Below are 14,398 nucleotides of genomic sequence, written 5' to 3'. Positions count from 1 at the left end.
GCAGGATGGATGTCTCTTGGCCATCACGATTAACTAAGAGTTTTTAACAAATTAGTAAGCACTTGATTTCCATGAAGAAACTAGGAATTGTTGCTACTAGACCATTAAACAGTCTCTTTACTGTATTTCTTTTGAAAACAGGGGAACTATAAACAATTTAAATATCTCTTAGGGCTATTTATTTTAACCCCAATAGCCTCCATAGTTTTTGCAATCCATTTCTAGAGTCTTGTATTTTTTAACACAGTATTACTTTTAAAATATCCATTGATTCTCATGGGCTACCACATCACAGCCATTTTGAATCATGGCTTCTAAGACTAGAAAGATGAACAGCAAAAATTCATCCATGGCAAAGAGAGAACTGCGCACACTCATGCAGAGAAGAAACACCACGATGAGGTGTTCCCAGGCTGGTCTAGAAAACAGGCTGAGTTATGCCAAAATTCAGCCCTGTATTGTCAGAACTATTGTTATTTCAAGAATTCTGATTCTTATCTTAAATTCCTAATGCTTTAATATTGGTAACTATTTATTTATTTAGATGCTGGTGCTCAAACTCAGGGCGTTGTTCATGCTAAGCACACATTTTACCACTGAGTTTCACCCCCAGCTCCTAACTATTTATTTTTAACTATGAGAGGCAAACAAGGACTGGAGACATGGCTCAAGAGTAGAGTACCTGCCTAGCAAGTACAAAGCTCTGAGAGGGGGGGTTAGGCCAGGAATTAAGCTAATGGGACTAGAATCCCACGGCCAGATAGCAGCAACCAGAAAGGAGATGGAAGATAATGTTAGAAGCAGGATTTCTACCAGCTGGACAACAACCTCATTCTGTCCCTTCTGGTTCTCACGATGGCTAAGGCTACTCCAAGGTCAGATAGACAGTGGGCCAGGATCTGAAATCAGAGGGATTCTACTGTTTTTATTCTGCTCAAACTAAAGCAATTGGAGCACTTTTATCTTTGCATAGTCAGCTCTCCACAACTATAGGTTCTGCATCCACACATCCAACCAACCACAGATGGAAAATATGGGGGAGGGGGATCATCTGTACTGAACATGTACAGACTTTTTCTTCATATCATTATTCCCTAAGCAATACACTGTAACAACTATGTACACAGCATCAACATTGTATTAGTTATTAATAGTAATCTAGAGATGATTTAAAATATACAGGAGGATTGAAGCAGCAATCAAGAGTCTCCCCAAAAAGAAAAGTCCAGGACCTGATGGATTCTCTGCTGAATTCTATCAGACCTTTAAAGAAGAACTGATACCAACCCTCCTTAAACTGTTCCACGAAATAGAAAGGGAAGGAAAACTGCCGAACACATTTTAGGAAGCCAGTATTACATTTATCCCCAAACCAGGCAAAGACACCTCCAAAAAGGAGAACTACAGGTCAATCTCCTTAATGAACACTGATGCAAAAATCCTCAACAAAATAATGGCAAACCGAATTCAGCAACACATCAAAAAGATCATTCACCACGACCAAGTAGGCTTCATCCCAGGAATGCAGGGGTGGTTCAACATATGAAAATCAATAAACATAATAAACCTCATTAACAGAAGCAAAGACAAAAACCACTTGATCATCTCAATAGATGCAGAAAAAGCCTTTGATAAGATCTAACACCATTTCATGATAAAAGCTCTAAGAAAACTAGGATCAGAAGGAAAGCAACTCAACATTATAAAAGCTATATATGACAAACCTACAGCCAGCATTATACTTAATGGAGAAAAACCGAAACCATTCCCTCTAAAATCAGGAACCAGACAAGGATGACCACTATCTCCACTCCTATTCAACATAGTACTGGAATTCCTAGCCAGAGCAATTAGGCAAGAAGAAGGAATAAAAGAATACAAATAGGTAAAGAAACTGTCAAAATATCCCTATTTGCAGACGACATGATCCTATACCTTAAAGACTCAAAAACTCTATTCAAAAGCTCCTAGACACCATCAATAGCTATAGCAAGGTAGCAGGATATAAAATCAACATAGAAAAATCATTAGCATTTCTATACACTAACAATGAGCAAACTGAAAAAGAATATATGAAAACAATTCCATTTACAATAGCCTCAAAAAAAAATCAAATACCTAGGTGTAAACCTAACAAAGGATGTGAAAGACCTCTACAAGGAAAACTATAAACTTCTGAAGAAAGAGATTGAGGAAGACTATAGAAAGTGGAGAGATCTCCCATGCTCATGGATTGGTAGAATCAACATAGTAAAAATGTCTATACTCCCAAAAGTAATCTACATGTTTAATGCAATTCCCATCAAAATTCCAATGACATTCATTAAAGAGATTGAAAAATCTACCGTTAAATTTATATGGAAACACAAGAGGCCACGAATAGCCAAGGCAATACTTAGTCAAAAGAACAATGGTGGAGGTATCACAATACCCGACTTCAAACTATATTACAAAGCAATAACAATAAAAACAGCGTGGTACTGGCACAAAAACAGACATGAATACCAGTGGAACAGAATAGAGGACCCAGATATGAAACCACACAACTATTTTCAACTTGTCTTTGACAAAGGAGCTAAAAATATACGACGGAGAAAAGACAGCCTCTTCAACAAAAATTGCTGGGAAAACTGGTTAGCAGTCTGCAAAAAATTGAAACTAGATCCATGTATATCACACTATACCAATATTAACTCAAAATGGATCAAGGATCTTAATATCAGACAACAAACTCTAAAGTCGATACAGGAAAGAGTAGGAAATACTCTGGAGTTAGCAGGTATAGGTAAGAACTTTCTCAATGGAACATGAGCAGCACAGCAACTAAGAGATAGCATAGATAAATGGGACTTCATAAAACTAAAAAGCTTCTGTTCATCAAAAGAAATAGTCTCTAAACTGAAGAGAACACCCACAGAGTGGGAGAAAATATTTGCCAGCTATACATCAGACAAAGGACTGATAACCAGAATACATAGGGAACTTAAAAAACTAAATTCTCCCAAAACTAATGAACCAATAAAGAAATGGGCAAGTGAACTAAACAGAACTTTCTCAAAAGAAGAAATTCTAATGGCCAAAAACACATGAAAAAAATGCTCACCATCTCTAGCAATAAAGGAAATGCAAATTAAAACCACACTAAGATTCCACCTCACCCCTGTTAGAATAGCCATCATTAGCAACACCACCAACAGGTGTTAGCGAGGATGCAGAGAAAAAGGAACCCTCTTACACTGCTGGTGGGAATGTAAACTAGTACAACCACTCTGGGAAAAATGTGGAAGCTACTTAAAACTGTAAACATTGGTCTACCATATGATCCAGCAATACCACTCTTGGGGATATACCCAAAAGACTGTTACTCCAGAGGCGCCTGCACACCCATGTTTATTGTAGCACTATTCACAATAGCCAAGTTGTGGAAACAGCCAAGATGCCCCACCACTGACGAATGGATCAAGAAAATGTGGTATCTATACACAATGGAATTTTATGCAGCCATGAAGAAGAACAAAATGTTATCATTCGCTGATAAATGGATGGATGGAATTGGAGAACATCATTCTGAGTGAGGTTAGCCTGGCTCAAAAGACCAAAAATCGTATGTTCTCCCTCATATGTGGACATTAGATCAAGGGCAAACACAACAAGGGGATTGGACTATGAGCACATGATAAAAGCGAGAGCACACAAGGGAGGGGTGAGGATAGGTAAGACACCTGAAAAACTAGCTAGCATTTGTTGCCCTTAACGCAGAGAAACTAAAGCAGATACCTTAAAGCAACTGAGGCCAATAGGAAAAGGGGACCAGGAACTAGAGAAAAGGTTAGATCAAAAAGAATTAACCTAGAAGGTAACACCCACACACAGGAAATCAATGTGAGTCAATGCCCTGTATAGCTATCCTTATCTCAACCAGCAAAACCCCTTGTTCCTTCCTATTATTGCTTATACTCTCTCTACAACAAAATTAGAGATAAGGGCAAAATAGTTTCTGCTGGGTATTGAGGGGGGGAGCGGGAGGGGGCGGAATGGGTGGTAAGGGAGGGGGTGGGGGCAGGGGGGAGAAATGAACCAAGCCTTGTATGCACATATGAATAATAAAAGAAAAATGAAAAAAAAAAAAAAAAAAAAAAAAAAGAAGAATTAACTTAGAAGGTAACACACACGCACAGGTAATCAATGTAAGTCAACTCCCTGTATAGCTATCCTTATCTCAACTAGCAAAAACCCTTGTTCCTTCCTATTTATTGCTTATACTCTCTCTTCAACAAAATTAGAGATAAGGGCAAAATACTTTCTGCCAGGTATCGAGGGGGTAGAGGGGAGAGGGAGGGGGCAGGGCATGTGGTAAGGGAGAGGGTCGGGGGAGGGGGGAGAAATGACCCAAATATTATATGCACATATGAATAAAAAAATTTAAAAAAAAAATAATAGCCCCCCCCAAAAATAAATAAAATAAAATAAAATATACAGGAGGATGTGCACAGGTCCCATACAAGAATACACCATTCTATATAAGGTATCTGAGCACCTGTAGTAGGAGAAGGAAGGGAGGAAGGGACAGGAGGAGAGAGCTGAAGCCAACGTCTACAGATACCAAGGGACAACCATATAATCATCTTCAAAGTAAGTTGACAATTACAATGTATTTTTATAGTATCAGCCCATATTTCTAAAAAGATAGGTTTCTGAGGTTTTGGGGGGTAATAAAGTGCATTTCACCACTTTCATTGCTGTATCTATATTTTCATAGACTTATTAAATAGACATATTAAATTCTAACATTACCATACAGCAAAAATTTAGCAGTGTTTTACTTGAAATCTGTTTTAGATTTTAAAATAACTCATATTTCTGGTAATCTTTTCCTGTAACCTTTTGGATTTCCGAAATTTTCAGAGTCAACAAATGAAATATAGCACATAATTACATACTACATCACACTCCCAATGGGGACTGAGACAGCACCACACAATTAAACCACATTAGTATTTCTGGACACACACACCCAAATATTCATAATGAAGATGATAAAGATGAAAAATAAGCTCTTTTATAACTAAAAGAGTTTTTGAAGTTTTGGTTTTCAGCATTTGGGGAATTTCAAGATAAGGGACTGTGGTCCTAATTTACATGAAGGTGAAGAATTTTACAGGTCACAATGACAAGCCACAGCAAAATTCAACAGAGTTGAATGTATATTGAGAAGCAATATAATTCCATCTGAATTGGGGAAAACAAACCACAGAGAAGCCAATGGGAGCAAAGCAAAAACAAAAACAAGTAAAGCAGCTTCTGGGGAATGCACTCTAGGAAAAAGGCGTAATTTAAATCAAACATCAGTGTCCACCAATGACATGTGGCCAACCAGGGAAACCTTGTCCCCAGACACTCCCTCGAACCTAGGGACACAAGTCACACTCCAGCTCTAATACAGATGTAATTTCAATCCAGCATCCTAATCACCAGAGTCACGGCAATGTGCTCTAATGTCTATACTGCCGTGGTCTACACATGGCTCCAGCCTAAACCACAAGAAAAAAAAAAAAACTCACTCAGTCATAGTTAATCTTACCCAGGCACAGTCCTCTGGATAAGAAGGTCCTCAGCCCTATATATGGAACCTATGTCTCCAGATTGTCCTTATCTACACTAGACCTTTTAAACTTCAATGAAATTTTACAATCTGAAAACCCAAAGGTCTGAAGATGAATTAACAGCAGCCTTTCCTTCCCTGGCCTCCACCTCACCCTTCAAGAATTGCTTATCAAACCATACAGAGAAGACCATGGCAATACTAGAAAATGCTGTAGCCAATGGGGCAGGAGCAAAAAAGGGGCCAGCGATGACTACTCATTCATGTTCAGTCCACATCTAGTGACAGAAGCACAAGCTTATGTCAGGAGCTGGATGACCACAGCCCTCCTGTAGCAGGTGCTCCTGGACCTGAGTTTTTAGTGAGCTGCTTCTCCCCCTTCCCATCAAAGGAGCATGACAGTAGCTGCATATTTACCAAAAGAGCTGGAAAACTCTGCTCAGGTCACCTTCAATAGTTTGTTGGGTCCACTAAACTGCCCACTAGTTTTAACTAACTTAATAGTGAAGAAATGTTCATACAAAGTAAAGATTTTCACACAGAATTTGGTGTTGGTTTATGGGAAAGAGTCATGCACATAACATACCTAATGAATTTCATAAGGATCTAACTGACATAGGGATTTGTTCAGTGGGCTGATAGAAAATGGATATCTATATATACATATTAAACCTATACTCAGCAGATTTCAGAATGATTTCTATTACATATTAACCTTCACCTTCCAAATTCAAATAATAACAAACCATAACCTTAACTTCATTAACCCAGTGCTTATTCCATAATATTGGACAGCAGAGCAGTTCAATAAAATTGTATCAACATAGAAAGCAACAAAATGAATAGCCGGAGTTGTCTCCTACCTCTGCTCGGCCCTCATAGTAGGTTAACACGGACTTTGTAAGTACAAAAAGTCTCTCTTTGTAGTTTAAGGGTGATGTCTTCTTTTTCTGCTGTGACCTTTTAATAAGAATCTCTTCTAGAATGGTATTAAAATTCATCTCGCTCTTCTGATTACTCCTTCTCCTGCCATTGAAGATCCAAGGATTCTGAAGTGTGAAAACATGACATTTTAATTTTCCAAGGATGTTGTCATTTTAAATTACCAATGAGCCTTTATTTTCACCCCAGCTGGAGCCCATGAGTGGTACTTTCTGTGCCTGGTTTGAGATGTCTAGGACAAATAAAGCTCACCCTCCTCTCCCGCCTCAGGCTCGCTCCATCCTGCCCCGTCAATTCCTAAGAAAATCTAACCAAGATTTCCCATGACTGTGAGTCACACCTCTGTTTCTCCCCAGCATCCCTTAGTTGTCTGGTACATTCTTCTAGTATTTGATTATAAGGAGGAAATATCTCAGATGGCAAAGTACATCTATTCAGCACCTGAGTAGCTGGTTTAGGGCAACACTTGCATTGCCTCAAGATCTTGATATACAAAACAAATGACCACAGAACATGGTACACTGTTTAACAAAATTAATTACCACAGTGGTAGATACAAGTTACACTACAGCTCCAGTATGGATGTAATTTCATCCAGCACCCTAATCACCAGAGTCACAGCAATGTGCTCTGTTGTCTACACTGTCATGGTCTATACATGGCTCCAGTCTAAACCACAAGAAAAAGAAAGCTCACTCAGTCATAGTTAATCCTATCTAGGGCACAGTCCTCTGGATAAGAAGGTCCTCAGCCCTATATATGGAACCTATATCTCCAGATTGTCCATATCTACACTAGACCTTTTAAAATTCAATGAAATTTTACAATCTGAAAACCCAAAGGTCTGAAGATGAATTAACAGCAGCCTTTCCTTCCCTGGCCTCCACCTCACCCTTCAAGAATTGCTTATCAAACTATACAGGTAAAAAAAAGTTATATGAAGAGCATTAAGTGGCTACTTAATGGCACAGCCAGTAATGGATACTGAGTTAGCTACGAAGGAATTCCACATCTGACCAGATACTTCCATGCTGCCTCGTAACTAACTCACTATTACTGAATGGCTGTCATTATTGTGTAACAACTTAACCTCCAAATGTCAGTTACCTCATTTATAAAGTATGGAGGGAAATACCACAAGGTTAGTGTAGAGTTTAAATGAGATGTGGAGAAAAAAATTATTTCTTATGAAAATGCTACACAAATATTCATTATTGTTATTTTTAGCTCCAATACTGTCTTCCTCACTTATAGCATTGACCTCACAACTGGACCATGATGGCAACTTCCTGACTGGTCTTCTTTTCCCAGATTCTTATATTACTTAATTCAAACTACATACCCCTCAATCCTATTGAATCAGTCTTCAAATATTCATCATGCCATTTCACTCATCAGAAATCAATGCCTCCCCAACACCTGCAGGATAAAGTCAAAACTCCTTAGCCTGACCCTGGAGATTGTTCACAACCTGGCTGCAACCTGACATCCAATTTTTACTTCCCCTCTTCCCAAACACTCCATATGCCAGCCAAGACAGTACCCTGAATGTCCAGGGACTCTGCTCACAGTATGCATTTTCTGGGCTTCAGGAATGCTCCCCACACTTCTCTGTCCACGATGAAAACTCTATCTACTCAAAACTCACCTCCTTGAGGTAGCTCTTCCTGATGACCCCGACTAATTAAAATTCTAATTCCTCTACCCACAATCTTTCTCACTCATTATAAAGCTAATCATATTCTTTCATATCTATCACAACTGATGTAATAGTTTAACATCTAACCTAGCTAGTAAGCTCCTAGGGGAATGGTTCTCAACTGGAAATATATATTAGAGTCACCTAAGATTTTTTTTTAATACAAATGCTCAGGAACTACTTTCACTTTTTAAAAAAATTCACTTGGTCCAAGATGGAGCATGACCTCGTGACTTTATGTACAGGAAGAACTGAGAGCCACTATCTTGAAGGAAAGGACTGGAAGCCTGAACCTCTTTTTACACACTTGGTGTTTATGGCAACCTCTCAATAAGCAGTGGATCCTGGACCTATTAACTCATGAGCCATCCTAACTGGGTAGTCAGAGAAAAGTTCCTTTTGCATCTAAGTTGGTCCTCTTATTCCATATTAAGATTCTGGTACCCTTTTGTTTCCCTAAGAAACAGTTGGTATGCAAATACCACTTCTTTAAAAACTAAATGATGTGTTATCATCATTATGCAACATATTTTTATTGCAGGATAAAAATGACTACCAGGAAAAAGCAAGCTACACTCTGGAAAACAGGCCATATGGAAATATGTAGCTCCCAACTCAGTGAGAAACACCATAGTTAGCAAATGGAAGGCAGGTTTTTGGAAGGCCCAGGAGGATAACTGGGGTGTAGCTTATCTGTAGTTCTAGAAGCAAAAGTTCTCAACACCAGGGACAAGAAAAAATATTTCATGCTGAATGCTTTGGGGGTGAGGAAAATCAACTATCTGATTTCTGGGAGTGACTAATAGTCTTACAGTATCATATTATTTGAATTGAAAGGAATCTTCACCAGCATCCAATTTAATCTCCCTCATTTCACAAATTCAAAAGCTATGCTTCAGAAAAGTTAAGCGTATTTCCCAAAGTTACACAAATCAAGACCAGAAAAAAGTAGAGCACCAAGTAAAGGACTCTCTCTTACCACTCCATGCCACACAATGCAAGTTCACTCCTATTGTTATAATTCATTGATCAATGGGAAATTGTGGTCAAAAAAAAACTAGGAAAGTTCACAGGGATACAAACTCCCCTCAGGGAGACATCAAGCTAAAGATGAAAAGTTAAACGCACATTTTCGCCTTGGCTTTTTCCTAAAATTCCATTAAAAACACATTTTGTTTTTGCTGCTATTGTTAAGGGATTAACTCTCAAAGAAATAGAAAATAGAAAAGGTGACAAAAACAAAATTTTGGAAAGTGGAAAGCAAATAAATATGTAGTAAGTCTAGCAGAAGGGGAGGGAAAGTCTGCAAACAGCCCAATTTATGCTACAAAACGTCCAAGGAGCTCATGAACCAGCCAAATCCAGTATCTCTAGAAGTAGTAGTGAAGAACTAAGGCAAAAGAATTGTTTGCAGGTACATTTAAGAAAAAGACCAGCTCCCTTCTCCCATGCCACAAGGCTACGTGACTGGCCTTCTTCAACTGTGGGAGAAAACTAGAGGTTTATTTTCTTAAGACTGAGAAGTGAGACAGACAGTACCACACTGCAAAGGGAAGCTTAAGTGAAAGTGTAAATGTGTACATACTGAATGCTGACACTACTCAGCTCTCTTCTCCCATGTGGCTCCAGGACCCTTTCACACTATTCAAGATACAGACATAGGAATGTCCCCCACCAGAAAATGCACTGACAGATCACCCCACAGTTAGGTCCAAAGTCAGCAAGGCCCAACCCTATCCACAAAACTTCTGGTTGACTTTTTAGAGCCTCACTCTGATAAATGAGAGGAATTGTCACCAATTTCACAAAGATTTTAATATCAAATATGCATGACAAAAGGTGAGGATACAGCCAAAATCAGGAACAGAGAAAAAAAAAAGAAGGGCTACTGGAAATGAAAAATGAGATAAGGGAAATGAAAAAACTCAAGAATTAGAATACAAAATTAAGGAACTCTCCCAATAAAGAAAACAAAAAATAAAAAAATTAAGAATTAGAAAGAAAATATAATAGAATTAGAGGACCCCACCCAGAAATTCTGCATCTTAAAAACAGGAGTTCAGGAAAAGAAAAAGAAAAAAAAATAGAAGAAACAGAGGGAGAAAATAATCAAAGAAAAAATTTAGGAAAATTTTCCCAAAACTAAAGATTTACAGATTGAAATACAACCAAGTCAAGGCCCATCTTGTAAAATTTCAAAACTATGGGGATAAGCAAAAAGTAGGTACCATAGAAAGGATCAAACTTTGGGATGGCAATCATCAAGAATAATACTGGGAACTCAAAGACAGAGGGTCTCTATCCTGGGAGAAACTAAGAACACATGATAAAACTTCTGAAGGAAATTGATTTCTAACTTAAATTCTATACTCAGCCAAAATATCAATAATTAGACAGGATCATAAATACATTTTTACATATACTAGGCTTTAAAATTGTTCCTCCTTCTCAAAATGCTACTTGATGATGCATTCTACCAAGATAAGGTAGTAAAAAAGAGAGAGAGAGAAGAGGGAGAAAGAGAATATAAATATATTCAGGAAACACGGGTTCCAACACTTGAAAGAAGTAAGATCTCCCCAAATGATGATGAAGATGAATGACACTGAGCAGCAACCAGTCCAAATTGGATCAAGTTGGAACATTCTTGGAAAGAATTCTCCTAAGGGATGAAATTGAATGTATAAGGAGGAAATTTCTAATAAATCAGAAAAACTTAGCCAACTTAAAAATAATAATAATTCTAGGGAAAACAAAAAAAATGTGCAGAGAGGGAAAAATAACCACAGTAAGTTCTGAATCAAGCTATAACTAACATCAGTAGCATCATAATAATGTAAATGAAAAGTAATAATCTTACTACTACAATAAATATTTTGAAAGTGAGAGCAGGAAGTGTGCTTCTGTGTGGGTGGGGAGTGTGTTGTGAAGAGGACCATTCCTTCCTAGTAGTGGGCACTAATAGGAAGAGGAGGAAGTCAACAGATAATACCTAAAATTGAAAAAGTGAAAAAACAAGTAGCAACATAAGTGTGTAACTTAAGGGTTATCAAAACACAAAATTGTAACACATTTAGTTATAGATCTAATTAGTTTTTCTATGAAACTAATGAATGGGGCACCATCCATTCTATAAAATAGAATGAGAGTTCCCAATGGGCAATGGCAAAATGATGGACTTTGGAAAGTGGGAACAAGGAAACAAAATAGATTTAAAAAAAAAAAAAAACAAAACACTGATTGGTAGGTATCATGTTAAATTTTTTGGCAAGGCTTAAAGCAGAAGGGACTTCCCTATTGCACTGACTCTTGTTTTCAGGAAAAACTGATATGCTTAGGGATCTACCTGTATCTTTAACGTTTCAATATTACTATGTGGTATTAGTTTAAGTGACTCCATTTTGGTTTGGTTTTGTCTGGTCTGTTGGAGCCCAGTGCAGAAGCTCAGTCCAAAACAACAGGCTCACATAATTTTTGTTTAAGACACAATGGTACTTAAAAGTTTGAAAAAATAAGGATTGCCTCTGATAATCAGAAAATTACTGGAAGAGAGCAGTGTTAAAGGACATGTTCACTGCCCTCCTCCCCTAAACTCTATTAAAGCACTAAAAGCTAAAAACCAAATGAAGAAGCTCCTATCTTCAGTCAATCATTAAGCCAGCCTTCCAAAACTACAAATACTGTGGACTAGACCAAAGAAGGCTTAAGATAGATTTTCCTCAAAGTAGACATCTTGAAAGGTCAAACTAATGACCTCTTAATGAAAGCAATGAATCCAGAGGATAAGCAGACCATAGGAGAACTGGGGAGTATCCCCAGAGAACTATTCTTTACATAGAAAAATAAATTAAAATGATGACAATTATCATTATTAAATTTTTTCTTTTTTGGCAGTACTGGGGTTTGAACTCAGGGCCTCATGCTTGCTAGGTAGGTGCTGTACCACTTGAGCCATTCTGCCAGTTTTGTTTTATGTTGGGTATTTTAAAGATAGGGTCTTATGAACTATTTGCTCAGGCTGGCTTTGAACCACAATCCTCTGCCTCCCTCGGAGCTAGGATTACAGGCAGGAACCACCAAGCACCTGGCTTTACTGTTGCTTGGGGGAGGGGGTTGTTTGTTTGTTTGTTTTTACACAAGGTCTCACTCTGTTTCCCAGGCTGGCCTTAAACTCCTGTGCTCAACTGATTCTCCCACTTCAGCCTTCCAAGCAGGTGGGACTAAAGCATACACCACCAGGCCCAGCAAACTTTTACTGTTCTGCTACACAGTGACACTGTTCAACTGCTAAGCACTTCAGAAGTATCAAATCATGGCATTCTCTCAACAGTCTTCTTAAGTAGGTAACTGTACTGTCTACTTTGTACAGGTCATACACTAAGAATAATTCCAGCAAGCCAATAGCATAGCCTATACAACTCACTTCGCTCTAGTAGAAAGAAAGGTAGAACTGAAGGGAAAAGCTTAATGAAGTGACACTTCATTAAGTAACTGAATTCAACCCCCAGATTACTTAGAAAGCATCACTAAAGTGCCACACATGTCTTAGTACCAAAAACAGAAGGGAAATGTCTTCTCTAAACAAGGAAATAATAAGTTTTTATGTCCCAAATTAGAAAAATGAACATGAAACAGAACTTCAAAGTACTCCAGATTCCTCTTCCAGCCATGACAACTCAAGGTTACAATTATTCTCTTTATATAAAACTCCTTTTCTCAGTGTCTCATTGGAAATAAATCCTTGCTGCTGTTAAAAGCTTGATAATTCAACACATCAGTCACTGAACTCTAACATTCTTAGGTAGGTAACAGAGAAAAAAATACTGTCATTGTTTTCCCAGTGAGAAATCCAAACCATCCAATATTCTCTGACTCTGAGAGTCAAACTAATGATTCAGTTTCACAGTTCAGCAATTGTAGTCATCAGATCTTAGAACCTTTTTTATCATGAAAGGTTTTCTGGGAAAACATAGTTATTGGTTTTTTTTTTTTTTTTTGCTTGCTTGTTTGTTCTTAGCCGTTCTAATAAGTTAGTTTAATTTGAGGTGATACAGAATTCAAAGTACAGCAAAGACCAAAGAGCACAGTCTAGCAGGATTCTAGACTGGGTTTACTTGAAATTCACAGCTGAAGTAAAAACAACACAGTGGCTGACAAACTAGATACAAGATGTCACTATATTATGATTTTTTTCACAAAAGTTTATTCTTAAATGTACAACAGACTTCAAGACAACACTTCATTCTAAAAACAAGTGGCAAAAGATGTTACGGCAGGGAGTCCTGATGTTTAAACAGGAGTGGAATCAGGGTCACCATCATCCCAGGCTCAAGGAACAGATGACTTTTTGCCAGATTTCTTAATTCCATCTGTGGTCAGGATCCCTTCCCTGTGGCCTTCACTGTTAACTCCTCGAGTTTCTTCTGCTCCTCTTTTTGTTTCTGCTTGAAAGCCTTATTTTCCTCATCCATTTCCTTGGTTTGCTTTTTGGTCTGTTTCAGGGACTTCTTTGACACTTTTATGGCAGCACCTGCCACCCCTTCCCTAGAACCCAGTAAGTGGTCACTGGTCATATTCAATATGACCCTTCAACCCTCCTAATACTCTAAATCAAAGGGAGCAGAGGTGCAAAACCAGGAAGGTAGTGAAAAGAATGAAAACAACAAAGGTGACTGTGAGTTACCAAATGATGGGATGGGATGGGGTGTAGTGATTAGGATCAAAAGGGGCCCCATTAACAGGGAAGAGAAAGGATGAACTGCTTACAGAAATAAGCAAGGAATGACTTGAGATTATTGTAAATTCTCAATCTTCTAAGGTTAAGGCCTATATTATATGCTGCATATTGTCAATAGCTAACAGTACAAAATTAGCACGTTTATGTAATTCAGTCCAGTACTTGTGGTGTCCTAAGATTAGTAAATTTAAAGCCCTCCATTTAAGAATTTCTACATCAGAATGAGTTGCCTTATTAAATATCCCACCAAAGTTTTGTAAGTTTCTATTTATTTGCAATTTTAAGAAAGCTAGCACAAATATCCATCAGACAGATTTATCTGAGAAATCAAATGCTGTGTGCTTATAGATAGTATCTGTAAGCTTTATTTCAATTCAAAAGTACAAAAAAGAATTGGCCATTATATAAGAGCAAGCCT

General features: G+C 37.9%; 1 protein-coding gene across 9 annotated transcripts in view; it reads right to left on the bottom strand.

Moving 5' to 3' along the window:
* The window catches only part of Tec (tec protein tyrosine kinase), a 174,264-nt gene that overhangs the window by 92,173 nt on the left and 67,693 nt on the right, over positions 1–14,398 (bottom strand). For 8 of the 9 annotated variants that reach the window (XR_012435812.1, XM_074042304.1, XM_074042302.1 and 5 more), the window contains exon 2: positions 6,466–6,651. Coding sequence is in view for 8 of the 9 variants with exons in the window: in XM_074042304.1 (XP_073898405.1) it covers positions 6,466–6,603 (138 nt within the window). In the remaining variant the exon portion in view is untranslated. Of the gene's footprint in view, positions 1–6,465; positions 6,652–7,886; positions 8,509–14,398 lie in introns of those variants that run through there. The other variant, XM_074042303.1, reaches the window with a different exon arrangement.

Source organism: Castor canadensis, chromosome 9, assembly GCF_047511655.1.
Source record: "Castor canadensis chromosome 9, mCasCan1.hap1v2, whole genome shotgun sequence".
NCBI classification, from domain to species: domain Eukaryota; kingdom Metazoa; phylum Chordata; class Mammalia; order Rodentia; family Castoridae; genus Castor; species Castor canadensis.
Note: the sequence above shows the minus strand (reverse complement) of the source record. Positions and strands in the feature narration are given on the sequence as shown.